This window comes from Acomys russatus, chromosome 11 (genome assembly GCF_903995435.1).
Source record: "Acomys russatus chromosome 11, mAcoRus1.1, whole genome shotgun sequence".
Taxonomy (NCBI): domain Eukaryota; kingdom Metazoa; phylum Chordata; class Mammalia; order Rodentia; family Muridae; genus Acomys; species Acomys russatus.
In genome coordinates this window covers 7,824,771-7,852,481 of record NC_067147.1, presented here as the reverse complement: position 1 = coordinate 7,852,481, position 27,711 = coordinate 7,824,771, and the positions used below count along the sequence as shown (strand labels likewise).

Genomic DNA, 27,711 nt, shown 5'->3' with positions numbered 1-27,711 from the left:
GCAGCTGTGTCGTAATTTCTTCTACTGGTAGCTTGTTCTATAATCTGCAAGAGGCAAACGTGTGGCATATATATTGCACTGTTCAGAGAATAAAAACAGGAGCCCAGATGTGATTTGCTAGACACCATTCTAAGTTTACAATATAGAAGAGTCACTGCCAACTTTGTAAAGACTTTGGGGGGAACTTTGTTTAGTTTTTAAGGTGTGTGTGTGTGTGTGTGTGTGTATGCCAACGTGTATGGGGGGTGCAGAAGAGGGCACAGGATTCCTTAGAGCTGGAGATATAGGTGGTGACAAACCACCTGATACAGGTATCAGGAACCACACTAGGGTCCTCTGGAAGAGCAGCACACAGTCTTAACCATGGAGACATCTCTCTAGTCCCTTGTTTTGATTTTTGAGACAGGATCTCACTAAAGAGCCCTAGCTGGCCTTGAACTCACTCCGAAGGCAAGGCTGGCCTCTGTTGGGATTACAGGCAGTCTGCTACACCTGGATAAGTTGTTTTCACCAACTAATTTCCCTCTTGGTTTTTCCTCATGAACCTGTTTTTGCACATTATCTTTTATACACAACTTGTGGCCATATTGCACATACTTCTGTAGGCTGTTATTTTCAGAGCCGTGAGTTATGTCTACAGACTCCTTTTTAAAAATCACTCAAAAGGCTGGAGAGATGGGCTCCGTGCTGAAGAGCACTTACTCCTTCCCCAGAAGATCTGGTTCCCAGAACCCACAACATGGTGCCTCACAGATGCCAGGAACTCCAATTCCAGGGGGGTGCAGTGCCTTCTTGCCTCCTTGGACACCTGCACAATGCGCACATACACACAAAAATTAAAATATTTAATTTTAATATTTAATAATACTTTAAAATATTATTTAAATTGGCATGTATAACTCGTGTGCTTATACTAGTATGTTTGGGGAGGAAGTATAAAGAAAAACACAAAAATATGTGGATACCCATAAAGAACCTAACCACAGATAAAGACTATACACAAAGGATGAAGAACACTCTAGTTGATGCAGCTGTCTTGTAAAATGAGAAGAGAAAGAACCCTCTAGAACAGCTTTCTCGGCCCTGGTAATCAAGATAAACTGCGGTGGTGATGCTAGCAAATACGAAAATCCCTGAGAGCTGCTACTTCCTTGCATGGCTGGACGACCTGGATGTCAGGTGTGTGTCAGAACCCCAAAGACACACAGACTCGTCTGTGAACATAGCTTTCTCTTGTGAGATTAGATATGTGAAGCAGCTGAGAGGATTCAAGGAAACTTAATTTTATGGGTTTGAGTATTTACTACGGGTCTCCATGTCAGGGCAACTTCCTCAAAAGCAGGCTGTGTGTCTTGATGTTCATAGAGGGCTGGAGAGCTGGCTCTAAGGTTTAAGAAATGTATGCTGAGGATAGGAGTTCCATTCCCACCACAACCTCACAGCAGCTCCATGGGGAATCCGACGCCCTCTTCTGGCCTCCTAGAGCACTGCACCCGCATGCACAAACCCACACACACATACACACAAGTAGAAAATAAATCTTATAAACAAAGAGCCCTTGGCTTCCCTGCGGCCAGTCTCTGGTTCTTGTTCAGCTCTTAGCCTTGCAGGGCAGGGGGTTAACAACCTTTCTTTCCTTGTACACACGCGCGGGGACCCAGAGGTCGTCCCAGACAGCCGCTCGCAACCTCCCTGGCGGGCCGAGCCCCACGCCCCCCGGCCCGCCCCGCGACGCTTGTTTACTCCCCGGCGCAGCCTAGTTCTCCCCGGAGCCCGCCCCCGCCAGCCGCCTATTGGTCGCAGCGACGCGAAGGCCCGTGTCGATTGGCCGCCGCAGCAGAGGCGCGGGTGAGTGGGGTAGGCTGCGTCCGAGGCCCAGAAGGGGGTAGCAGGCCATGGCGGCGGCGGCGGCTGCGGCGGCGGCTGCTGTGGCGGGTTGGCTGGGCTGGATGCTTGCCGCGCTCTGTCTGGGCAGCACCGCGGCGGAGGCGGCGCCGGGCGCGGGATTGCTGAGCTTCTGCACGGAGGAGGACGGCGCGCCGGCCGCAGGCTCGTTGCGCGGAAGGGCAGCGCCAGAGACCACTTTCTGCTTGCGACTCTTCTGCTCCGGCTTAGCCAACAGCTCCTGGACCTGGGTAGCCCCGGAGGGCTCGGGCTGCCCCGAGGGCGGGCGGGCCGCGGAGCCGGAGGAGGCGGCCGCCCCCACGGGCGAGTGGCGTGCGCTGCTGCGCCTGCGCGCCGAGGCCGGTCACCCGCGCTCCGCGCTGCTGGCGGTGCGCGTGGAGCCGGGCGGCGGGGTAGCCGAGGAGGCGGCGGCGGCGGCGGCGGCGCCCTGGGCGCTGGGGCTGGGGGCGGCGGGGCTGCTGGCTCTAGCGGCCGTGGCGCGCGGCCTGCAGCTGAGCGCGCTGGCTCTGGCGCCGGCCGAGGTGCAGGTGCTGCGCGAGAACGGCTCGGAGGCGGAGCGCGCGGCGGCTCGGCGCCTGGAACCTGCGCGGCGCTGGGCCGGCTGCGCCCTGGGCGCGCTGCTGCTCCTGGCCAGCCTGGCGCAGGCGGCGCTGGCGGTGCTGCTGTACCGCGCGGCCGGCCAGCGCGCCGTGCCCGCCGTGCTGGGCTGCGCCGGGCTGGTGTTCCTGGTGGGAGAGGTGCTGCCGGCCGCTGTGAGCGGGCGCTGGGCGCTGGCGCTGGCGCCGCGCGCTCTGGGCCTCAGCCGCCTGGCGGTGCTGCTCACCTTGCCCGTGGCGCTGCCCGTTGGGCAGCTGCTGGAGCTGGCGGCGCGGCCCGGGCGGCTGCGGGAGCGTGTGCTGGAGCTGGCGCGCGGCGGCGGCGACCCCTACAGCGACCTCAGCAAGGGCGTGCTGCGCTACCGGACCGTGGAGGACGTGCTCACGCCGCTCGAAGACTGCTTTATGCTGGACTCCAGCTCAGTCCTGGACTTCGGCGTCCTCGCCAGCATCATGCAGAGCGGCCACACACGCATCCCAGTGTACGAGGAGGAGCGCTCCAACATCGTGGACATGCTGTACCTCAAAGACTTGGCCTTCGTGGACCCCGAGGACAGCACGCCGCTCAGCACCATCACCCGCTTCTACAACCATCCACTTCACTTCGTCTTCAACGACACCAAATTGGACGCCGTCCTGGAGGAGTTCAAGCGAGGTAAGGGGATGCCCCTGGTGGAAAGGGTCACACCCGGCCAGAGAAGGCACTAAAACTTGACCTTTTCCAGATGGTGATGACCTTGCACCTGGGAATGGCCTTTGGAAATATTTAAAGTCCTCCTTTTAGAAGCGGGGGGGGGGGGGGGGTGAGGGGGGGGGCGGTGCTGTGCGAGTCTAATGCAGGAGGGTCAGGTCTGCGTGGGTTATGTAGTAAGACCCTATTTATTAAAAAAAAAAAGGGGGGGGGTCGGGGATGTAGTTCAGTGCTTGCCTAATATATGTGAAGCCCTGAATCGACCCCAGCACTACATAAACTCAGATGGTGGCCTGCCTACCTACTTAGAAGGATAGAGGCCGGCCTGGGCTAAAGATTATGTCTCAAAGGTAAATTGAATGAATAAGAGCCTCCTGCGCCCCCCTCCCCCTTCCTCATTGGCATGCCTTACTTGGCTCTGACGCCCCCAACCCCACCCCCCCACCCCAGGTTTTCTTCTCTTGGGCCATTTTGCTCACTTGGGCTTCCAAGCTGACCCAGACTCAGATGTCAAAAGGTTAGGGTAACAGGAAACTTACTTTCGCCTAACTAACATCAAATTAGCTGGACCTGTGATGTTCCTGGCCCTTTCAGGTTGCAGGGCAAGGAGGCACCCAAATACTTTGCTACAGGTACTGAGAGAACTTTTAATGTCATTGAAAACATCATGAGAAATGTTTTTATTTCCCTTTCTGCCATTTTTCCCCTTTATTTATTTATTTTTTTTAAGTTTATGTGTACTACATGCATGCAGTTCCTGTAGAAGTCGAAAGGGGGCGATGGGTTCTTTGGGCCTGGAGTTATGTTGTTAGCCACCCCATGGCGGGAACTAAACCTTGGGTCTTCAGTGCTCTTAACAGCTGCGCCATCTCTCTAGCCTCCTCCCTTTGATTTAAATTGTTTTTTCGGTGCTAGCAATTAACCCAGGGCCTTGTGCATCCCATTCCCCCAGTTCCACTCTCCCGCTTTTTCCCTCAAGGTCTCTGGGGTTCTACATTTTCACAACTCCTTTCACTGCTTTGTTTAAGCAGCTTTTTTTGGTTTTTAAGATTTACTTATATATGCGTTTTGCTTGCATATATTTATGTAAACTGTCTGTGTGTGTCTGTGTGTGTCAGGTGCCTGAGAAGGTTGAAAGAGGGCTTCAGAGCCCCCAGAACTGGAGTTATAAATGGTTGTGGGTACAGAACCTAGGTCTAATGCAAGAACAAATGTATTTGAACATCTAAGGTTGAAAGGAAAAAAATATGAGGCTCTCCAAACGTTAATACGTGGATTACTGGGAGTGGGGTTGGCACATACCTTTAATCCCAGGCAGCAGTTGGGGAGACAGGCAGGCAGATCTCTTGAGTTCAAGGACAGCCAGGGCTACACCGAGAAACCCTATCTTGAAACAGAAAAGGTGTGGGGTCCTCTGTAGCACTCCATCCTCATCCTTAGGGTGTTCTTGCCCACCTGACGTGCTTCCGTAGTCCACCTGGGTGAACTATGCTGTTTGACAAAAAGTGAGTGGCAAATGAGGCTGGAGCGGTGGCTCAGAGGTTAAGAGCACTGTCTGTTTTTCCAAAGGTCCTGAGTTCAATTCCTAGTAACCACATGGTGGTTCATAACCATTTATAATAAGATCTGGTGCCCTCTTCTGGTGTACAGGCACAAATACAGGCAGAATACTGTATAAATAATAAATAAATCTTTTAAAAAAAGAAGAAAAAGAAGTGGCAAATGGAGCAAAACCCCCTTGAACTGGGCAACTGGCAAATCTTCTGGCCCCGGGTCCACTCAGTCAATGCAAGAGGCAGCTTCAGTCGTGTGTGCCAGGCTCTGATGGGCACTCTGCATGCCCAGTCTCCCTCTGTCTGTGCAGGAGACCTGTGTGTAGATAGGTGGTGAATGGCTGAATGGGAGGCTTGGGTGAGCAGGTCTGACCTCTCGGGTGTGTCCTGGCTTTTTCCTAGAGCTTGATCCTGCAGCCTCTTTCTGAGAGTGGGTAGGGTAGAACCTCCTTACAGTAAGTATGGTGCCTGGGGTGCTATAACCCTCAAACAAGACACTTCTCACAGTATGGGAGCCAGCCAGCAGGGTTCTGTTCAGATCCTAGGAGTACCTCTTGCTCTGTTTACCAAAGCGACAGTCAGGTCTGGTGTGCGTATTAGTCTAGTGACTCCTTCCTGAGAGAAGAAGTTTATTAGCTCCAGGTGAACTAGCCTTTTAATGGTGAACCTGGAAGTATGGGTTCCTTTTCGTCCATAATTGTCCCAAGCCTTCCTGTTAGGGAGTAATATAGAGAGCATCATTTCCTTTGATGCTCCAAACTCTGGTTTCTAAGGTCCAAGGTCTGAGTTGTTCGTGCTCATCAAGGACAGTTGCACATGTCTTGCCAGAGCAAGTTCTAGTTGACCTGTATCAATAGAAAGGAAGTGCTGCAGGTGAGGACAGATGCAGGAGGGCTGGGATTTGAAGCCACATGGGGTAGGGGAGAGAGGGTGGTGAGCAGGGAAGGTGGTGATTGTAGTGTCCCGTTCCAGCCGGACCTGTACTTGGTCTCTTTAAAAGCTGTGGGTGTCACAGAGTGGGGACAGTGGAGGTGTAAGGGTTGTCCCTGTCTGAGTAGAACTGAGTTTAAGCTTCGGGGATTGGTAACAGTTACGGGGGACGCTGATGATGTCTCATCCTCCTAGTTAAAATGTTCACAGAGGCATGTGTGTGGCGTGCCTGTGTACTGTATCATGGATGTGGGTTTGATCATCAGGGCTGTGAGTCAGGAGCAGCACTGTGTGAGTACTTTGGTTTTTTGAGACAGGGTCTCACTGTGTAGCCTTGGCTCAGTTTGAACGCATAGCCTCCTGTATCTGCCCTTCAAGTGCTCAAACTAAAGTTCTGGATGTGTTCCATACCCAGATTGCCTAAGTGGTTTTTACTGATCAGTGACTGGTGTGGACACTCGTGGCTCGGGGAAGACAGGTCAGGAGCCACATTGGCCTGAGGAGGTGACCCAAGGAGGTAGGCTAGAAGACATTTGCTGCTTGGCTCAGGGCTGTGGAGCCTGTATTGGAGGAGGCCTAGGCTTCCTCCTGTATGATAGCATTTTGGCATCCTTAAGGGCTGGAGCCAGGAGCAGGCGAGTATTTTCTCACATTGGAATTTGTGTCCAGAGGGACAGATTCCTAGCAGGCAGCTGATGTGGACGGTAAACAAAAGACTGTAGAGGAGGTGAAGATCTGTGTATCGGGCAGAAGTAGTCTCCAGGATGAGCTACAGGAATGGTGCGGGGAGCCTAAGCTTTGGGGAACACACAACACAGCAGAGGATGGGGCTAGAGAAGTTGCCAGGAACAGGCTGGACCGTGGAAGTGAGAAGCAGAATTCCCCTCTCCAGAATGCTGAGGAAATAGACCTCCTAAGAGGAGGGGCGGCAGGCGAGGGCAGCACCCAGGATGTCCTTACACACACACACACACACACACACACACAAATATCAAGCAGTGTGCCTCTGAGCTTCTGCCCTTACTCTTCAGTCTTGAGGGGTAATTGGGAGGATGAGTGTTGGCCTCCTTTCACCATGCGTGGCTGCAAAGCAGAGCCCAGGTAGCAGTGACCAACAGAGGACCAAAGGATGGAGAGTGTGGCAGTGGTTTTGGCATGAGAAAATAGTTGGCTCCACTTAGCATGTCAACAGGAAGGAAATGTCCCAGACAAGGAAGGCCACAGTGTGTGTGCTTCAGATTTGGGGTGTGCGGCCTCTGCGGGTTTCAGGCATCCTGGTGCTGAAGGATTTGGGTTGAATGCCTCTGTTTAAATAGACAGTTCCAGCCAGGTGTGGTGGCGCACGCCTTTAATCCCAGCATTCAGGAGGCAGAGGCAGGCAGATCACTGTGAGTTCGAGGCCAGCCTGGTCTACAAAGTGAGTCCAGGACAGCCAAGACTACACAGAGAAACCTTGTCTGGGGGGGGGGGTGGGGAGAGGGGCACGGACTATTCCAGAAGCTGCTCAATAACATGCCTTCTCAAAGCAGGGTACAACTTGGAGACCCAGTGGGGCCATGACTTCCTGGGTTGTGTGGTAAGTGAGGAGCCTCCTTGGCTTCTGTGACTAAGTATTTCTTCATCTGAGTCCTTTTCATCCCAACTCTTTTATCCCCTTTTCCTCTTAAGAACAGAGGACATGGGGCTGGAGAGATGCCTCAGAGCTTAACTACACTGATTACTACTCCAGAGGTCCTGTTCAATTCCCAGCAACCACCTGGTGCCTCACAACCATCTGTAATGTGATCTGGTGCCCTCTTCTGGCCTGTTTGCTCACATGCAGGCTGAATACTGTATAATAAATAAATCTTAAGGGAGGAAAAAAAAAGGAACCAAGGACATATTACAGCCTTCCCGCTGTCACTGTCTTTAGATGGGTTCTCTCTGCTCTCTGCCAAGCATCTGAGACCGGTGGCCACTGATCTTCCCGGAGCTTGAGTCTGGGTGGGGTATCTTACCCACTGTCCTTTGGGGCCCTACTCTGTGTGCTCAGTTCAGACACCAGTAGGCTGGGACCTTTGTAAGGTGGGGAGCTGCTCCCCTTCCAGGGAGTATTTTGTGCAGAAGTCGCCTGAAAGAGTGTGCATTGGGGCCGCAGTGACTTGTGCTTTCTGGCAGGTGATCAAGCCCTGCTTCTTTGCCTGTCAGCCCCGTGAGACTGGAAGCAGAGGAAGGATTAGGGCATGGGCTTTTCACTCAGCCTCTGCCGGCGCCAGCTTGAAGTCTACTTTACTGTCAAGTGCCTGTCACGGCGCTGAGATGAGTCAGGTCTCAGCTGCTGAGAGCTGTTGGCGCGTGTTTTTTCTGAGCGTGCACGCACACAACTGCTTTAGAAGACAGCACAGGTCAGTGACGGCAAGAGTGAGAGACCCTGGCTCGTCCCTAGCGGCACACACACAAGATGTGCATCATGAGCAGTTCTCTCAGCCTCCAAACAATTGCAGTACTTTTGAGCCTGGTAACTAGAATGAAAACTCTAGCACCTTCTGGTTTGCGGTTATTTCAGCAGGTCACGCCAGCCATACCAGCCGTGGTTCTGTGGAGCTGGCCTAGCCAGACTGTACATCTGCCCTAGGGAGTATTCAGTCCTGTGTAGTGGGGGCAAAATGTTAATCCCTAACACCCTCCCTGTCCTCCCCTGCTTTCCTGTGAAGCCCTTCCACACTTCCTGTGGCTAGGACTTGTCCTGTGCATTCCAAATCGTCCTGCTGCAGCGGGCCACAGAATCCTGACCCCTTTTCAGAGAAGTCCAAGAACACTGGAGACGCTAATCACTTCCTGCTAGTGGCAGCCAGAGGGCCTCACTCTTGGATGGAGGGAGCTGAGTGGAGGCTTCTCTGCTCTGAGTGGCATTTAGAACCAGCCTTTGGGTGTGAGAATCCAAAATTTGCATGTTGCACTCTTGACCCTCCCTGCTTGGTCTCACGTTTGTGTTCCCTGGCAGATCAGCCCTGAGGGAGCTGGCACCTGCCTGCCAGCCTGAGCCGGTCCCAGCTCCACCTGGAGGGACCAGAAGGAACTTGGAAGCCTGGAACTCTGGCCCAGCGGGTTGAGCACTTGTCAGGAGCACCTGGCCTTTTCTTCCTGGGAGGCTTTAATTTTTTCCTGGGGCATTTATTGCCTCCTGCAGAAAGTTACCTTATTTAGTATGTACTGCATGGCTTCTGTAGAGGCCTGGGCTTTTTCTCCCAAAGATCCTGGGAACAAATAGCCCCAGTGGGGGACTGGACCAGCTCTGTCGCTGGTAATAGGTGTGTAGGTGCTCAGTGCCTCCCTCAGACCTACTTGGCTCCATCCAGTAGCCCCTCTAGGACCAGCTGTGGGCTATTCTGAGCGGACCCTGTTCTGGGTTGTGCTACACCGCAAGTGTTAGGCACGTACACACCAGGTTTGGGGGCATGTTAGAAAAGATTTTATAAGTCACATACATAGCTTGCGCCCACTTGTCTTTCAGATAAAGTGTAAAGTTCTATGTATGGAAAAGACTTATGTGACCCTGAGTACATTTCTGAGCGCATTGCCGACCCTATAATAGTTGGGTCTTTCCAAGCTTTTCTATCCTCACTACTCAGCCAGATAGGAAGGTGACTGAGAAGGTCGCAGGAGCGGGTGGCATGTCCCAGCTGCAGCTCTTCCTCTTGGCCTACTCGAGATTCTGATGCCCACACTGGACTCAGTTCCATCCTCTGGGCAACCCTGACGGGCACTAGAGAGGCAAGAGACCAACCCGGACTGCATAGTGAGACAAAAGAAGAAAACCAAGTGTGTGGTGTTGTGCACCTGGTCTCAGGGTTCCTGAGACGGAGGCAGGAGCACTTTAAAGTTGCAAAGTTTTCTCATAATCAAACTGGACATCTAGTTGGGCTAAATGTACCCCTTGCCCTGTGCCCCACCCTCAACCTAGATTGTCTCAGCTGAGGACTGTTAGCACACTCACAGTTCAGAGTTGTACAGACCCTGAATTAAAACCCAGCACAGGGCAGGGTGGTGGGGTGGCAGTGGTGCACACCTTTCATCCCAGTACTTGGGAGACAGAGTCAGGGAAATGTCTGTGAGTTCAAGGGCAGCCTGGTCTACACAGTGAGTTCCAGGACAGCCAGAGCTACACAGAGAAACCCTGTCTCGAAAAACAAAACAGCATAGGTGTTTCTCAGTAGATGGCACTGTGCTCTGAGACACTGCTCAGCGTGTTTATATATGGTAGACTACAGAGACTGTAGAGAAAAGGCCAGGCAGTGGGGGCACGTGCAGTTCAGCACTCAGGAAGCAGAGGTTGGCAGAGCTCTCAGTTTGAGGCCAACCTGGTCTACAGAGCTAGTGCCAGGACATCCAGGGCTACATAGAGAAAGCTTGTCTGGGAAATATATATATATATATATGGGGGGGGGCGTGAGGGGACAAGGACCAGATTTTGGGCGGGGGAGAGAGACACTGACTATGACTGGGCTATAGAGTGAGCTCTTACCTTGAAATAAAAAGTAAAAAGAGGGCTGAGGCTGTAGCTCAGGGCAGGGTAGATAGAGTGTTTGTGTGAGGTGTGAGGCACTAGTGTACGGAGAAAGGGTGTGGCGTAGCCAGTAGGAGCATCTTCTGTCATTTGGTGCAGGGAAACCTAGGGGGTCCCTGCAGGCTGCAAATAAGTGTCCCCCTTCACAGGGAAGTCCCACCTGGCCATTGTGCAGAAGGTGAACAACGAGGGGGAGGGTGACCCCTTCTACGAGGTGCTGGGCCTGGTCACCCTGGAGGACGTCATCGAGGAGATCATCAAGTCCGAGATCCTGGACGAGTCTGAAGACTACCGTGAGTTTGACTGGTGTTTTTTCTCTAACTCCAGCAGCCTGAGGGGCATCTGTATCAGGGGCCAGTGGGCCTTAATGCCGCTGAAAACTCGCTAGAGCTCCAGCCAGGTGATAGCGCCCCTACTCTGGTACGGGCCCCTCTTGCCTGCCATACAGACCATGCATACCGTCCCACGGCTGACTTCTGTGAGCCCTGTGTGAGCAGAGGGCTTTGTAAGCAGCTCTCCGTCGTTGTTGCAGGATGCCCCTGCCCTGGGCAGGCTAGTGCGCCTGCCTCTGCTAGCCCACATGCCCGCGCAGCCTCTGGCCTCAGTAGAGTATATATGTGTCTAGTTTGAATGGGGCTGCATTTGGTCACCTGCACCACATGGATTTTTTTGTTTCTGTTTTTGGGTTTTTGTTTTTTGTTTTTTGTTTTTTTTGAGACAGGGTTTCTCTTTGTAGTCCTGGACTCTGTTTGTAGACCAGGCTGGCCTTTGTCTCACAGAGATCCACTTGCCTCTGCCTTCTGCCTCTGCCTCCTGCGTGCTGGGATTAAAGGTGTGCACAACCACATCCAATGCCACACGGTGTTTGTTTGTTTGTTTGTTTGTGTGTTTGTTTTTATCCACTTGGCTTTAATCCCAGCAAGGCAGAGACAGGTGGATCTCTGAGTTCCAGACTAACCAAGGCTGTCTCAAAACAAACAAAACCCCCAAACATTGTTTACTACCAAGCAGGTCCTGGGACCTTTGGTAGCTGGGGCCTCACGTGGCCTCTGAGGACTCAGCAGTACCATGTCTGTGTCCTCAGTTCTGTTCCTGGGCTGATGCAGCGTCACCAGGGTAGCTGCTGCCATTTGCTGTGGCTGACACTCAAGCACAAGCGTCCTGAAGGGCCTCTGCAGCAGCATTCTCCCCCCTGAGCAGGAGGGCGAGACTGCCTCTGGGCATGACCTCTGTCCCAAGCACTAGGATCATTGTGTGGGGGCACAGCAGCTCAGTGTCATGCAGGAAGCAGTGCAAGAATGTTTCCTTGGGGCCCTGGTGATACCTCCCCGGAAACCCCAACCTCAGGGTAACAGCGTCACTTGCTCTGTGCTAATACTTACCCATGCCATCTCTTCACTACCCCAGCAGACACCAAGGTGAGAAAGAAGACCATTGCCCTGGGCACCCCCCTCAGGCGGAAGGAGGAATTCTCCTTATTCAAGGTGTCCGATGATGAATATAAAGTAAAAATCTCGCCTCAGCTGCTCCTGGCCACCCAGCGCTTCCTTTCCCGAGGTGAGGGTGAAGGGTGCTCCTTGCCCCTGGTCTCAGCACCCAGAGGGTCAAGAAACCACCCAGGCCAGACACCAGCTTGGCTCTCGGTGAGCTGGAAGCTCTCGGAGAGCGCCTGCCTCCCTCTGCAGAGCTAGCTGGTGTCTCTTGGTAAGGCGTGTTCTGGGAACCTCGTCTGGCCCATGTTGTATGCCCTGCTTGGCTCTCTTGCGTGGATTGCCTCAGCCCAGGGACCGTGGGAGAGCCCAGGCGGCAGCAGGAGGCAGGTGTGATGACAAGCCATTTGGGCCCCAGTGGACATTGTCCCTTTCTCCCACCGTGGGGCAGAGGTGGATGTGTTCAGCCCGTTGCGAATCTCCGAGAAAGTCCTGCTGCACCTGCTGAAGCATCCCAGCGTCAACCAGGAGGTGAAATTTGATGAGAACAACCGTCTGGCCGCACACCATTACTTGTACCAGCGCAGCCAGCCGGTAGACTACTTCATTCTCATCCTGCAGGTAACCATGATGCCCAGGCCTGAAGCCTGCCGCATTCCCAGGCCTGGGGAGAGAGATGCAGCCACATACCCTTAAACTACTGGGGCTGGTGGTTCCTCATGTATTCTCTTACTGCAGGAGACATAACCTGTCCACCTCTATCTTCTTCCCAGGGCAGGGTCGAGGTGGAAATTGGGAAAGAGGGCCTGAAGTTCGAGAACGGGGCCTTCACATACTATGGAGTGTCTGCCCTGGCAGCTCCGTCTTCAGGTAAGCTATGGTTCCTCTGGAGCTGAGAGCTGTGGGTGCAGCAGCAGAGCTGTCCCGGCACTCTGGTGATGCAGCTTGTCTTTGCACCCAAGACCCTGACTTCCCAAGAGTCGGCGTCTCTGTCCCACAGTGAGCTTCCTGTCTCCAGGCAGCGTAGAATGCAGAGCAGCATTTCTACCTTATCTTGGTAGCCCACTCGATCCCTGCAAACATCCCAAGGCAGCTTTTCCATCTTCCCTGTTCCTACATGTCCCCTCTCAAAGGTGACCTGATGGGCAGCCGTAAGAGGCCGTGCAGTTGTCCCAATGGCTTCCATCATCTCTGATTATTTCTTCCATAGCTCACCAGTCCCCAGTGTCTTCACGCCAGCTCATCCGCCATGACCTGCAGCCTGAACCAGCTGATAGTGCCCGCTCCTCCACGTATTGTCCCGACTACACTGTGAGGGCCCTTTCTGACCTGCAGCTCATTAAGGTGACTGTCTGGGCTGCACGTTGGTTGGTGATGCTTTAATTGGCTTTGTGCTCCCAAGGGGATAGTCCAGCTTGTCAGTGTGAGGATGAAAAGTGGACTCAGCACAAGGAGACATGCTCACACCCCTCGTGGTGGGACCACCTGCCCTCCTTGGACTGCTGGGGTCTGGACGCATCTGGAGGCCTTACACCTGATCTCCCCATTGTGGGTGATCCTAGCATTTGGCTGAAAACCAGAACCGCTTGGCTCAAGGCTTTTTGCCCTTCGCTGGTGTAAAGTCCTGCCTATCTAGGGGTGGTCAGAGGTGGAGCCCTACTGTCCGTGACCAGCTGGGTCACTCCTCTCTTCTCTTGTCCTCCAGGTCACACGGCTGCAGTACCTTAATGCACTCCTGGCCACCCGAGCCCAAAGCTTGCCTCCGTCCCCAGAGAATGCTGGGCTCCAGACCATCCCAGGCAGCCAGACCAGGCTCCTTGGTGATAAGTCTGCTGAGACAGCAGGTAAGCGCCACATGGTACATCCTGAAGTCTTGAGGACCAGAGGTCATGTGGAATCCCTCTTCCGCTCTCTGCTTCCCCTATCTTGCATCTTGCTGTTTTTCTGCCCATCCTGCCCATGGCCAGAGAGCCTCCCAGGAGCTTAGCGCTGTGGTCACTGCAGTGCACATTTGAGATCATAAACATGTTTTTACAGTAGAAGCTGCTTTCTGAGTCAGGAGTGCAAAGGATAGAGACCCATGACCCTGAGCCACAATGATGGCTCAGTTCCTGTGAGCTCTAGCTCTGATTTATTGAGGGACAGCCTATGAGGCCCGTGTAGTCCTGGTTGTGGACATGGCTCACCGTCCATTCTAAAAGAATGTCAAGTTCAGAAAGGTGTTTTCACTGTGTTCACAGTGTGCACCGTGGCACCCTATGAAATACCCCAGAGTAGAAGTTCATGCATTTAGCTTTATCAAGATCTGTTTTTATTTGTTTTTTGTTTTTCGAGACAGGGTTTCTCTGTGTAGCCTTGGCTGTCCTGGACTTGCTTTGTAGACCAGGCTGGCCTCGAACTCACAGTGATCCACCTGCCTCTGTCTCAAGATCTCTTTTTAAAACATGAATGTTTTCTGGCTCTATCCACTACTCAGACAGCACAGACTGTATTCAAGGTACAGAACTGAACTGAGAATGATAGTTGTCACTTGAGCAGGAGTTTTTTCTCCTCTTCCCTCCTTCGCCTCTGTCCTCCATCCCACTTGGCTGCTCCTTTCCCTGCCTTTCTTTCCCAGTGCTGGGAGTTGGACTTAGAGCCTTGCACACACAAGGCAAACATTCTACCATTTGAACTGTACCTCTAGTCTCTAGAGGTTTTTTGTTTTTTAGTCCTCTTTGTTTTGCCTCCCAGCAATTTACAGCTGGGCTTTGTGGCACTCAAAGTAATCCTAGCACTAGGGAGACAGAGGCAGGCAGATCTTTGTGAGTTCGAGGCCAGCCTGGTCTATAAAAGGAGTCCAGGACAGCTAAGGCTACACAGAGAAACCCTGTCTTGAAAAACAAACAAGAGTAATTTATATTGGCTTTGGGCTATTTCTTCTTTGAAATGGTTTATCCAGCTTGTTTGCCAGCATAATGTTGGCAATTGTCACTGAAGCGTGACCCGATGTGTGCCTTTCTGAGGTTTGCCTAACTCTGGGATCTCCTGTGTTTGCCCCTGAAGAGCTTCATGTTGCTGCATAGTGCTGGTTTTTATGGAGCACTGTGTAGGGACTGTGGCCCTGTGGCCCTGTGGCCTCGGCAGGAAACCACTGGCAGGAAAGTGCCTTTGTTGAAAGGTTTGGAAGCTACAAGAGGTTTAAATTGCCCGCCCCAGGCATAGGCAGCCGGTGGTGTGGGAGCTGCCTGAGTTTATGAACAAGGTTTTATTAGTATCCACCCATTTGTTTGCGTTGTATCTGCTGCTGCTGAGTGATTGTGACAAAAGGTGACCTTCGAAACCTTATCTCTTGACCCCTGACCTCCTATTCGAATGCTAAGTCTTCTGCATAGCGTTTTTTCTGGGACTGCTTACCCTTGCAGCCCTGTGTTTGTGCCTTCCCTCTGTGGTCCCAGCAGCACCCGTGTGGCACAGCCCTCCCCAGCCTGCTGCGTGTGTGGAGCTGAGGCGTGTTGCTGCCACTCAATAGCGTCTTTCCTCCTCTTTCTTCTCTCTGCTTTCTTCAGCCTTCCCAGTAGACCTTTCCCTCTTTGGCACATTTGGAAACTGCAGTTGATAAATGACTGTGGACTAGTGAGCATTTTTGTTTTAAGAAAACACCAAGGTAAATATCTCCCTTTTCTTTTCCTTTGCTTCACTTTCCCCATCCTCTAGCTCTTGTCAGGCACTTCAGAGTTTCCCAGGCTGGGTGCGTTCCTCTTGGTGGGGGGAGTTGGGGGAGGTACTGGATGTATTTACTCTTTTAGAAGACAAGGGGTCATGAGACACCTGGTTGGTCCTGGAACCCAAGGCTTCCTCATAGCACAGGAGCTCTTGATCATCTGGAGAAGGGTCTTTCTGCCCAGCAGTGCCGCCCGAGCCCTCTGAAGTCAATACATAGCACCCCTAGGCCCCACGGCTTACACCTGTGCTCTCCACACTCTGCATGCCTTAAGCTTGAGGTCACTCCACTGCACGTGAACTCCAGGCCAGCCAGTGAGACTTTGTATAAAAGAAAACAAGGCTCTGTGGGTAAAGATGCATGCCTCCAAGCCTGGTAACCCAAGAACAGTCCCTGGGACCTTAGAAGGTAAGGACTGATTGTCACAGATTGTCCTCTGACCTCCACACACGTAATGATACACGCATACCCTCACATCAACATGCGTACACAACCACATTAATATAAGGAAAGCTGATTTACAGCTGGGCGTGGTAGCGCACGCCTGTAATCCAGCACTGGGGAGGCAGAGGCAGGTGCATCACCGTGAGTTCGAGGCCAGCCTGGTCTACAAAGTGAGTCCAGGACAGCCAAGACTACATACACAGAGAGACCCTGTCTCGAAAACCAAAAACAAAAGCCAGTTGTGGTGGCGCATCTGTAATCCCTGTTCTTAGGGGATGGACATAGGACCTGGGATCCATGGTCAGCCTGGGTTGCGTGAGACCCTGTCTCAACCCCTGCTGCCCCAAAGAAGGGAAACAGAGCAGAATCCACAAACCAATGACAAGTCCATATCCTCTGTTTGCCCTTGATGGGTGGCAGCTGTCCTTGGAGTGGGTTTTTTTTTGTTGAAGCCTACAACCATCCCTGTTCCTAACTGTGCTTTGATGGTTCCTAAGGTGTTCCGAGGCCCATCTGTCCATCTGTCCAAGCCGCTGCTCCTTGTCCTAACGGTTCAGTGCTTGGTTTTGCAGAGCCTACTGTGAATGCCATTTTCTTTTCCCCCTCTCCTTAGGGTCCAGCAACAGCAGACCCAGCATCCCGGTGGAGGAGAGCCCGGGGCGGAACCCAGGAGTGTAACTGCTTGCCAGGCAACCCCAAGCTGAAAATGGACAAGTGTGTGGGGAGCTTTATGCCAGCCTGTCCCCACCTCTCTTGGCCACGTTTTAGATGGCCCTTATAAGCTGTAGGTCCCGGGCCTCCTCAGTGCCAGAGCCTCCAGCTAGCTCTGCCTTCCCTTAGGAGATGGGATTGGCAGGGCAACCCTCCAGGAGCCTGTTTCTGGCAGGGGATGAAAGAAACAGCATCATCTCTAGTCCACAGGGCCAGCTTCTCCCTGGTGCTGTAACAGCACAGTGTGTTTATACCTCCCTGAACCAGCCAGGTGCCGTGTGGTGCACAGTTAACGGCCTTTACATGGCCTTGGTTGGCCTGCGCTCACTTTGCTTTTGACTGGCCAACCCTCTGTTGCTGGCATCGCTTTCTGAGCAAACTAAGAGTGCTGGATTTTGATGGAGATGTTCGAATCTATGGCCCTGTTGTGTACTTTTTGGCTTCTCTTACAGTACCATATTTTGATTCATGTACCCCAGTTTTTCCATGTGCCAAATCTAAAAGCACAGTTCCCCAATAAATCTGTGCCCTAGTCCCGCTCCCTCCTGTGGAGGAAGCTCCTCTGACTCCTGAAGTCATAAGCAGGCTGGTCCAGTGACACAGAAAGCGTGCTCAGCATGGCCCAAGGGTTGGCTTGTGTTTCTCTCCTACCTGCACACGGTGCCACCAATGGTATTGTTGACTTCTGTTTGAGGTCTGTGAAAACTAAAGGTCATTGTTGACTGACCCAGGAGAGTGACCTCCTGTTGTGCCTGCCATGTACTTTCGTCCTAAGCCTCCAGGAGGTGTGCACCTGTACCATGCAGAGAGCAGCAGCCAGTGAGGATTGGTTGCAAGCCCAGTATCTCCTGTCACCTGCTAATAAGTCAAGTTTTCTTGTATCTCTGAAATATTTCAGATTCTGTATGTTTTCTGTTTCCAGTGACGTCTTAGAGATACAGAGATGGGAAGGCATTGCCTTTTTCTTCTAGTTTACCTACATTTTCCTTCCATAATCTCAGCTCTGAGACTATAGGTTGGGGAGGGAAGGGAGGATGCCTAGAACCTTCCTCAAAAGAATGCTGACCTGACTTGCAGGCCAAGAGAACAGTGAGTGGTAAGCTTGCCGAGAAAATGTTCTAAAGCTATATGCTCCAAGAACAAACCTAAGTTGGAAGCAAATACTTTAAAAATCATTTGTTTCCAGAACAGAATTCTGAATTTTGGCTGCACCCCAGAATCGCCTGTTAAATTAGAACCTTGGATTTCTGGCCTCACCTTGAGTCCAGGATTGTGGTCTTGAAATAGCTTTAAATTCAGAGTTGTTCCACATGCCCTTTATACAGCTTCCCTTAATGTTAACGTGTTAAATAACCTTGGGGTTCCTATCAAAACTAAAATGTCAACATTAGTGCGGTACTCTTCACGAGAGGCCTGATTTGGATGTTACTTTTTTTTCTGGTAATATCCTTTTCTGTTGCAGGATTCCAAGGCAGGATGCCAAAATGCACTTAGAGCTATTGTTTTCCCTTTTACCTAACTGTATTTTAGAGTGACTGCCAATTCATAGGAAGTGACAAAGATTCATAGTCCATGCACCCTTTACCTGGTTTTCCTCAGCGGTTCTATCTCACAAACTATGACGTGCAGAGCTCTGCAGCCCTGCATGTCTGGCACATGTCCCCCTGGACTGCCACTCAGAGTAGCCTGCCCCATCCCCAAGCCCCAGAAACCACTATATTGCTCCTTATCTCTTATTTTGCCATTTCAAGATGTTGTTTAAGGCGCCATGCAGCACGTGGCCTTTGGGATGGACGTCTTCACTCAGTGTAGTTCTCTGGAGACGATCAGTGGTTTGTTCCTTGTTCTTGCCGAGTGGTATTGTATCCTATGGTATATTCATTGTCCTGCCAAAGGACAGCTGGGTTGTTTCCAATTTTTGGCCTTTTCCAAATAAAGCTGCTATGAACATTCACATACAGGTTCCTTGTAAAGATTGGTGTTTGCCCTGGGGAAGTGCTATGGACAGGTTGCCAGGATGTGCACCTCTTAAAAAGGAACTGGCAGGCCTCTTGGAGTAGCCAAGTACAAGCTTAGGTTCCTACAATGTAGGAATGAGCTGGTTCCCAGCCCCTCCGAGTGGTCATACAGATTTAACCAGCACTATTCAGCTGTGCGGCTCACCTGCTCTTCCTTGACCCAGCGGTGTGTATCTGCTTTCACTGTGGTGATAGCCTGTGCGCTTTGTTTATTTGTACATCTACTCCCTTTCCTGCTTCAAATATTCATAATCTAGAAATCTTTGTTGGATTTTTGGTTTGCAAAGATTTTAACCTGTATAGTGCTGTAGTCTAGATCTGAGTTGTTCCCCTAAGGCCTGTGTACTAAAGACTTACTCCCTAGGCTGCCCTTGGGTCCACCTGGGGTCACTGGGGCATGCCCTCAAAGGGGCTGTTGGGGCCTTGGCCCCTTCCTCCTCTCTGCCCCATGATGACCATGGGGTGAAGAGGCCAGGCCATGTGCTCCCTCTTTATTATGCAACCACAGGCTCCCGAGCGCCCGTGTCAGGTGTGTTCTCTAGTAACAGAGTATTACCGTGGCTGTGTTCTCACAGCAGGGTCTTAGAACAAAGGTGGGTCTTTTTGTTCATTGGTTTTAGTTTCTCAAGACTGAGTTTCTCTGTGTAGTCCTGAAGGTGTTTAAACTGTGATTAAATTCATTTTTATCAAATTTTCTTTTGTACTTTTAGCATATCTGACTGTCTTAGATTGCCTCTTTTCCCTAATAATTTTTCATTTTATTTGGTGTTCTGCCTCCATGTATGTCTGTGGGAGGCTGTCAGATCTCCTGGAACTGGAGTTACAGGTGCTGGGATTTGAACCTGGGTCGTTTGGAAGAACAGCTCTCCAGCCCCTCCCTAAGAGTTTGAAATAGTTTGTTTTACATGTACACTTGTCCATTTTAAATTAATGTTTCTATAAGGCTTGGTTGGATCATAGCTTTTTAAAAAAAAATTGTTTTGCCTGCATGCATGTCTGTGTACCTTGTGCATGCTTAGCACCTACAGAGGCCAGAAGACAGTGGACCTTCCCTGGAACTGGAGTTACAGTTGTCGTCCACCATGGGGATGCTGAGCATCGAACCCCTGTCGTTGGAAGCGTGGTTAGTGCTGGTGCCCTTCACTGCAGAGCCATCTCTCCAGCCCCCACAACTGTTTTGTTATTGGTGTTTGGGTTTTGTGTTTGTTAGGCCTGCTCTCTGAGGACCCCAATGCTAGCTCTCCCCTTTCATGTTTAGCCTAAGGAGGTGTACGTTGGTTGTAGAAGGCATCGGCCCCTCTAAGTCACTTGGGTGTTTGGTATGGCTTCTGAGTTGTCAGTTGTCATTAGTTTCTGTCCCTTACTCTCTTGATCCCACTTTATCTTTTCTCTTAAAACAGGGTAGGGCATGCCTTTAGTCCTAGCACTGATAGGCAGGCAGATCTTTTGAGTTTACAAAGGACAAATCCTGTCTCAAAACAAAAGGGTGTGTCAGTTTGTGGGCCAGGCTGGCCTCATGGTGCCCCTTGCTCAGCTTACCAGATGCTGGAACACAAGCACGGAATCCTATACCTGCTGCTTTTATTTTCCAAGTTGGAACGTGGTGGTGGTATGGTGTTTTTGTAGTCAGTCTCAATATATAGCCTGTGCTGCCCTTAAACTCAATGATCCTCCTGCCTCAGCTTTCTGGCTTATGGTACATGCCACCCCATTTGGTTCAGTCCTGGCTGTCCTGGACTTGCTTTTGTAGACCAGCTGGCCTTGAACTCACAGCGCTCCACCTGCCTACCAAGTGCTGGATTAAAGCATGCACCACACCCTTTTTAGAAGATGTGTCTCACACTAGTTCAACCTATACTGGAACTCAAAGCAACCCTGAGTCCTCCCACGTGCGAGATTACATGCAGGAACTTAAAACGGTTTGCGATGTACATTTGCTTGCAAGCTTTAGAATTCTGTCTATACCGAGCTTGGGTTGGGTTTTGGTAGGAACTGTTAACCCTGTAGGTTTCCAACTTGGGAAGAACCAACATCTTTGTATGTGGTGCCTTCCAATCCATTTGTAGACTCGGGCATCTTACAGCTTTTTTAGGTTTAAACTTGAGCAGTTGTAACAGCAGTTTTTTGTATCCATATGTTCACTGGTTTCAGGGGGAGGTGGATTATTGCTATATTGTATCCTGACGTCTGTTGGGCTGTTACTACTAAGGTAGGTATTTCCCACCCACCACTCTCCTAGACTTATGTAGTTTGCTAATACACACAGACAACCATGTCCACAGCTAACACTTGGAGCCCACCTTCAGGGATTCTGATGCAGTCACATTGGGACTCTTGAGGAGGGTCTCACTGTAGCCCCAGCTGGCCTGGACCTGCCTCTGAGTAGTGGGATTGAAGTTGTGTCCCTCTGCACCCATCAGGACTTCTTAATGGCGATTCTAAAAACAGCTGAAGTTGAGAACTGTCACCTTCAGAACTTGTCCATCATGAGAGCCACAAGCCAGGACAACACACATACCCAGCACTTGGTGGCACATTGCTGTCAGCTGGCATGGCTGATGGACTTGGCTCTGCTGTGTAACCCAATGTGCTGCTGCCTCCCAGCTCCAGTACGACAAGGTAGTGGTGGATAATCAGTTTAATGAGAAAACAGTAATCTGTAGAAAAAAGGTGGCTTTGTGAGTCAACTAGACACCCTCATTTCTGAGGAGTCGTCTTCACATTAAGTAGTCTTGAATGTCTGTGTTGCCCACGGCACCAGTGTCGCGTGCACACTGGCTGGCAGGGCCTGCCCACAGAAAGGTGTGTGCCCCCTAGGAGGGAACACCAGTCAGGTTCGGTTCTTCACATAGTAACAGTGGCCAGAGAGGCTGCCAAAGTTAGGCTAAAAATAGCTGCTGCAAAATGGATGTCAACTTGGGGCTGTGTGGGAGGCAAAGCCTCTACCTTTTAGCCCTTTCCTGGGCCTGAAGCCTCAGTGGAGGAGGCCCAGCTCTTGACTGTCCACTTCTTGGCATAGAAGGAGCTGGCCCTGCCAGTAGTACAGGTCTGCACCAGTGAAGCTAGGACAGATGGAAGGGAAAGGAAGAAAGGGGCCATGTGGGAGCCTCTACACCAGTCGACATACCGTACCATCATCCTCCCCAGTGTGCAGGGCTTGAAAGCTTAGTCCAGGCACTTCCTCCAGACCAGGGGCATGAGAGCCTTAGGGTAAGCTAGGGTTGCGGGCCACCACCCCAAGTGTTGAGTGGGCCACAAGCAATCCCCAGCACCTGGCTCTCTGCCTTCACACAAAGCAAGTGGGGCTGCGTGACACCTTTAGGCGGAGCTTCCCCAGAGGAACACCGAGGTTCAGTTCCTCCGGCTCCGGCTTCTGGGGCAACCTAGCAGGTACTGACTTCTGTAGGGCCTCAGTTCTGTTCACATGCCCCTCAGCGTTCTGAAAACCAGAGATGGCTAGAACTACTCCAGACACTATCAGGGTTGCTACAGATAGGAATGACGTCCTGGGAAACACTGCCCAGAGGGCGGCTGTGAGCTGCCCCAGCGCCTGTCACGCCCTGGATGCAGCTGCTGGCCGCATCTGAGTCTTAGAGGAGAGCAGGCCTAGGCCAGTCTCCTGGGCTAAGAATTGCTAGAGGCCTACACCTAGCTGAGGGTACTGCTGCTCTGCTCGCGCCTGCTCCGGCCTTGGCCTTCATCTGGACCCACTTTTGTTTCTGGTTGCCCAGTGGTCCTCTGTTCCAGCCCTGGCAGGGAGCACAGTCTTCCTGGCTGACCCCGAGGAGGCTTGCTCTACCTGCTGCCTCAGGCCCAAGGGAAGCAAAGCCTGAGAGTAGTTGGGACTGAGGCAGAGAACCATTTTGGGTGGCTGGGTGGGTATGGAATGGTGGCTATGAATGGATGACCTACAGGCCTCAGTCATCAGCACCGGGTGCGGGGGTGCCCCACGTGGGCCTGTAGTGCTTCCCGGATACCCCGCTGCCAGTCTCGTGCCAGCTGCACTGGTGTCAGGGAGGCCTGTGAACAAGGACACTGAGTCAGTCTCCCTCTCCCAGGGACTCCAGCTCAGGTGTCAGACCTCACCTGGCTGGCACTCACCATATTCTTCATGCCCAACTTGGCTCCATAGAGCAGCAGCAGCTTTGTAGCTTTGTGGTGCCCATAGCGCACAGCCTCATGGAGTGCCGTGTCTCCTTCCTGTGGAGAAAGTCAGTCACTGCTACGGGCACAATGCAGAAAGTGCTGCTGACACACAGATGACTTCCCCCATCTGTCTCAGACTACTCTGTCACAAACACCCACCTTATCCTGTGCGTTGATATGGGCGCCACACTCAATAAGGTGCTCCAGGCAGTCAGAATGGCCCATGCGCACTGCCACATGAAGAGGGGTGCTCCAGATCTAGGGGTGAACGGTTGCAGTGCTGGGTCTGGGCTGGTCATGCCACCCTTCTTGCATCTGCCAGCCCTAACAGGCTACCAAAGCAGGCACCTGTCCTACCTTGTCCTGTGCATTGACCTGAGCTCCCTGGTTAAGTAGCTGTTTGATGATATCCAAGTGTCCTCCACGACAGGCCCAGAATACAGGTGTCCTGTCCAGCTGCAACACAAAGCATCGAGGTGCTCTGACCCACAGGGTCACAAGGCAGCTGACTAGATGAGCCACCACATTCACCATGAGGGCTACCCTTGCTTCTTACCAAGTCCCGTGCTTCTACAGCAGCTCCTGCCGCCAGCAGCTTGCTCACCAACTGTCCGTGGCCCTTCAGACAGGCCCAGTGCAAGGCTGTGCGGTGGAGCTGGGAACAGAGACACAGAACTAGACCAAGAGCAGAGCCACTCCCTAAAGCCACCCACCCACCCCCACCCCTTTTCCTAGAACAGACCACCAGTGTCCCAGTTAAGGCCTAGTGTGTTCAAGACGGCATACACAAGTCTAAGCTTATTCGCCCACCCTACCTTGTCATGGGCGTTGGGGTCCCTGCCATCTGTCAGGTACTTGTCAACCAGGGCCTCCTGATTCTCAGCTGCTGCCTTCAGGAACATTTCCAGGTCCACAGGCTCCAGTGGGACCTGGGGCTGCGGCTGGGTGGGACAGAACAGAGCCGTTTCACCAGTCTAGCACAGCACACTTGGCCTGTCTCGTTACAGTTGTGGAAGATTCAGAATGGGACGTGTGTGTCACATACTGATTGTTCCTGTGCCCTCATTCATATTCTGAATCTTGATCCCAGTACCTCAGAATGTGGCCTTTTTGGAGCTACAGTCATTGCATTTGCAGTTATGTTAGAGTAAGGTAGACCCCTTTCCTGCATAACGGATGTCCTTATGTCAAGGACATAGACAGACACCCAGAACACGAGCAAAAGTAGAGATGGGCAATGTGTCTACAGGCTAGGGGGCACTAGTGCCAGCAGCCCCAAAGCTGAGCAGGCGAGCAGATGCTGAAAGGCAGCCCTGCTGAGCAAACTGGAATGACCTGCTGGTGTGGCTGCGTCCTCAGCACTTTGTTACAGCTAACTGCCCACGATGTCTGTTATATAACAGGGCCTAGAACCACGGAGACAAAGCCCCGGGCACATCCGTGAGAGCGTCTAGATTAGGCTGGCTGACACACGAACCACCAAACTTAAAAAAAGTGAGCATTGGGGGCTGGAGAGATGGCTCAGAGGTTCAGAGCACTGGCTTCTCTTCCAAAGGTCCTGAGTTCAATTTCCAACAACCACATGGTGGCTCACAACCATCTGTAATGAGATCTGGTGCCCTCTTCTGGCCTGCAGGTACACATGTGGGGAGAATACTGTATAAATAAACAACAAAATCTTAAAAAAAAAAAAAAAAAAGTGAGCATTGGGGTGGAGAGGTGCCTCGGCAGTTAAGAGCACTTGTTCTTGCTGAAGTTCCAGGTTCAATTCTTAGCACCAACACGGTACTTCACAGCCATCTGTACAGGGCATACATATGATGCTCTCTCCCCTGACCTCTGACCAATGAACATGTACTTGGTGCACATACATACAGGCAAACACTGGCACAATAAATAAATAAACGAATGATAGAGGGGTTGGTCTCTGTCTTCCTGCATGTGATTGCTGTGTGACAGCTCCCTTAAGCCCCTTTCACGCCTTCCCCACAGCCGTGAACTATACTCTGGAAGAGTGAGCCAAGCATAAACCCTCAAGTTGCCAGGCATTTCGTCACAAGCTAAGCAGCTAATACAGAAGGGGCTGGGGTGCTGACTGTGCAGCTGAGTTTAAACCTCTCTCTCACCTCAGCCACGGGCTCGGGGTCCCTGGGGGGGACTTTGTGTCTCAGTCGTTTTTCCCTTCGTCTTTGAACCAAGTTTTCCAAGTCTGTCAGGTTGTCCAGAGTCAATCTGGAGCTCTTAAATCTTTCCATCTAGGGCAGAAGACATGTCCAAGCCAGGCATCAGCCACAGGGTAGGGTTCTCAGGGCAGGCTCCTGCCTTGAAGGCGCACCGAGCCGCTGGCTGGCTATGGCCATGGCTGTGGGTCCTCACTGCTCATGGATACCCACACTGCTCTTGCTCCAAGACCACTCACCTTCTTCTTCTTCTCTTTCTCCGCCTTCAGTTTCTCCCGGGCCACGGCCTCCTGGGGTCCCAGCCTCCAGCCACTAGGCCAGCCTCCAGGATCGGGAACTCCATGTCCAAACTCCAACGCTTTCCCGTCAACTCTTTCTCCACTTACCTAAAGGACATGTAGAGTAGGTTGGGGGTCGGGACAACTGGAGGGATTGCTTGGGAAGCAGTTGTGTGGCACAATAAGAGATCTGACATACAGAGTCAGTTGTGAGCCTGGGAGTCAGACTTCCTGCTGAACACTTCCTGGTGGGCTGCAATGTTGGCGCGCGCGCACACATACACATACCCCACACCTGCAGGTTTTGCCAACTGTGGCAATGGCCAAGACCCAGGGGAAGGACTGCCTGTGACTGTCAGCAGATCAGAGTTGAGGGAGGTGAAGTCTGTTTATATCTCTGCGTTCATGCCAGGTGACACCTTAGCTTCTACGCTGGGCCTCGATCCCCAGATTGCTGTGAAGTCATGCCACACTGCCACCTGACCCAAGCTCCTGGGCCAAATCCCAAATCCCTGCTCTTAGCCCTTGGGTCTCTGTAAAATGGGCTCAGTGACCATCCGCGAGAGCCTACCCATCCCCTTAGCAGCTATGCAGGGAGCTGGAGAGCACAGAGGAAGGTGCAGATGGTGGGAGACTGAGGCTTCTGGCCGAATGGCTGGGTCTTCCCTTGTAAGTCAGCCTTCAAAAACCTAATGCCTTTTGGACCTGGCTTTGCCATCTACTTCCCAAAAGGAGCCAGCTGGGGCCACTGCACCACAGTGAGAAATATGTGCCTCACACCCTCCATGAACCGTGTCACCCACTTCAGATAGCTACACTGCTGCTGCTTGGGGAACCCCAAAACACACCCAAAATGGCCAGACCCTCCAAAAAGTTCCATCCCAACCATCCTGTGCTTGACCTAAGGACTGTCTGTACCGTTTTCCATTTTTTTTTCCACCACCCAGATAAAGACAAAGCCACGAGCTCAAGGGTGCAGCTCTGTGGCAGAGTGCTACCCCATCATGTGTGAAGCCCCAAAATGTGGGCTTTAGTACCACACACATGGACCCCTAGTACCACAATCACCAAAAAAAAAAAAAAAAAAAAGGCTCAGCAACCCAAGGACCCAAGGATTTCCCCTCTACTGTCACCCAGTTTCTCTCCCCACGTCTTCTCTTGATGCCCCTCACATGAGAACTGGGCAGGAAAGAACCATGCTGTCTTGCTTCTCAGTTTGACCCTCAGACCCCCCCCCCCAAAAAAAAAAACCAGCTCTCAACCAGACTTTGTTACTCTGGCCTTAAGGTCTGGGTATCTGAGCCTTGTATTGGGTCCTCACAAGTCACCCACCCTTTGCCTCACATCCTTACCAACTGCTGAATGCTGATGAAGTCCATGGTCCCCCCCTTGCTCTCCTCACACCCAGCGAAGTGAGCAAAGCGCTTGGCCCTTTTATGGGAGAGATCTCTCCTGGGGGTGGGGCAGGACAGAGCTTATGCCCAGGCCGGATGACTATGGGGCCCTGTCACACTAACCAAAATACAGACCTGGGAATGTGGCCCACTGAAGGCAGGAGCTGTTCGGAGCTGAGTAGGCAACCTCCTCAGACACCCACTGCCCTGCACCTGCCACACCCTACATTTACCAGGGAGTCATTTTACCACCACACAGGCTGGGGTGCCTGGGCCAGACCCAAGAGAAGCCATTTCTTACACTTCTGAGGAGCCCATTCGTGAGGAGCCCAGGCTCACAATGTAGATCTGGCCTTAAGGTCTGGGTATCTTAGGGCAGCCTAAGATGCTGCAAAGACCCAGCACAGTCACGCCAGCAGGAGGCAGGCATCCTACAGAGGACCTCAGGAGGGCCGGCAGAAGACGGTGACCTAATGCCTTGGGAATTCTCATGGGATACATGATGAAACTAGGCTTCGTGTGATTTCCCAATTGGCTAGTCTCAAGGCTGCCCTTCCCACCCAGATTTGTCCCTCGGCAGGCTGACAGCCAACATGGTGTTCTGCCCCAGCCTGTCTGTCATCAGCCCTCATAAGGCTGAAGAAGCCTTGCAGGTCCACACCAGATACCGTCCGGGCATGAAACATGCCCTTCGACAGGACAAGGGGCCTTGGTCTGTGGCAGTAACCATGACAGGCAGCCACGAGGCAAGTTGTCTTTAGCCAACAAAATCAAATCCTTAATCCTTCAGAAGCCAGGGGTGCCTTTCACTCTGCTGTGCTCTCAACTCCAGTTTGACCTTTAAGAGGAAATCAGACACCCAGTAAACAAGGCGCGCGCATGAAAGCAACATCAATGGAGACAACCAAATAAGCTCAAGGGTATTAGGGCCGAAAGAGGACCAGAGACCACAGAGGGATGCTAGAGTGCTTCCCAGGACTTATGTGTCAGATGCTTTCTTTGCAAAAACCACCTTGGTGATGGGGAGGGAAGTGTTACTCCTGAGAAAGAAGGCCGACAAAGCCAGACTAGCTCTGCTCTCCACATCTCATGAAGCTGGGCATCAGGGTACAACGCAACTGTCACTCTATACTCAGGTGGGCGTGGTGGTGCACACCTTTAATCCCAGCACTCAGGAGGCACAAGC

At 52.1% G+C, this 27,711-nt stretch overlaps 2 protein-coding genes across 2 annotated transcripts; one reads left to right on the top strand and one right to left on the bottom strand.

Annotated features, from left to right (window-relative positions):
- The first annotated feature begins 1,895 nt into the window (after positions 1-1,895).
- Cnnm3 (cyclin and CBS domain divalent metal cation transport mediator 3) lies at positions 1,896-17,530 on the top strand. The gene is made up of 8 exons (XM_051152661.1): positions 1,896-3,156; positions 10,371-10,514; positions 11,629-11,778; positions 12,103-12,272; positions 12,425-12,521; positions 12,862-12,995; positions 13,357-13,495; positions 16,412-17,530. The coding sequence occupies exons 1-8, from the start codon at positions 1,896-1,898 to the stop codon at positions 16,474-16,476; spliced, it is 2,160 nt and encodes a 719-aa protein (XP_051008618.1). The 3' UTR covers positions 16,477-17,530.
- A 4,679-nt stretch (positions 17,531-22,209) lies between these two features.
- Positions 22,210-26,625, bottom strand: Ankrd23 (ankyrin repeat domain 23). Its single transcript, XM_051152807.1, has 9 exons — positions 26,484-26,625; positions 25,093-25,239; positions 24,800-24,928; positions 23,489-23,614; positions 23,230-23,328; positions 23,031-23,129; positions 22,833-22,931; positions 22,629-22,727; positions 22,210-22,547 (listed from the first exon to the last, which is right to left on the bottom strand). Exons 1-9 carry the CDS (start codon positions 26,508-26,510, stop codon positions 22,452-22,454), a joined length of 921 nt encoding a protein of 306 aa, XP_051008764.1. The 5' UTR covers positions 26,511-26,625; the 3' UTR covers positions 22,210-22,451.
- Positions 26,626-27,711: the final 1,086 nt, after the last annotated feature.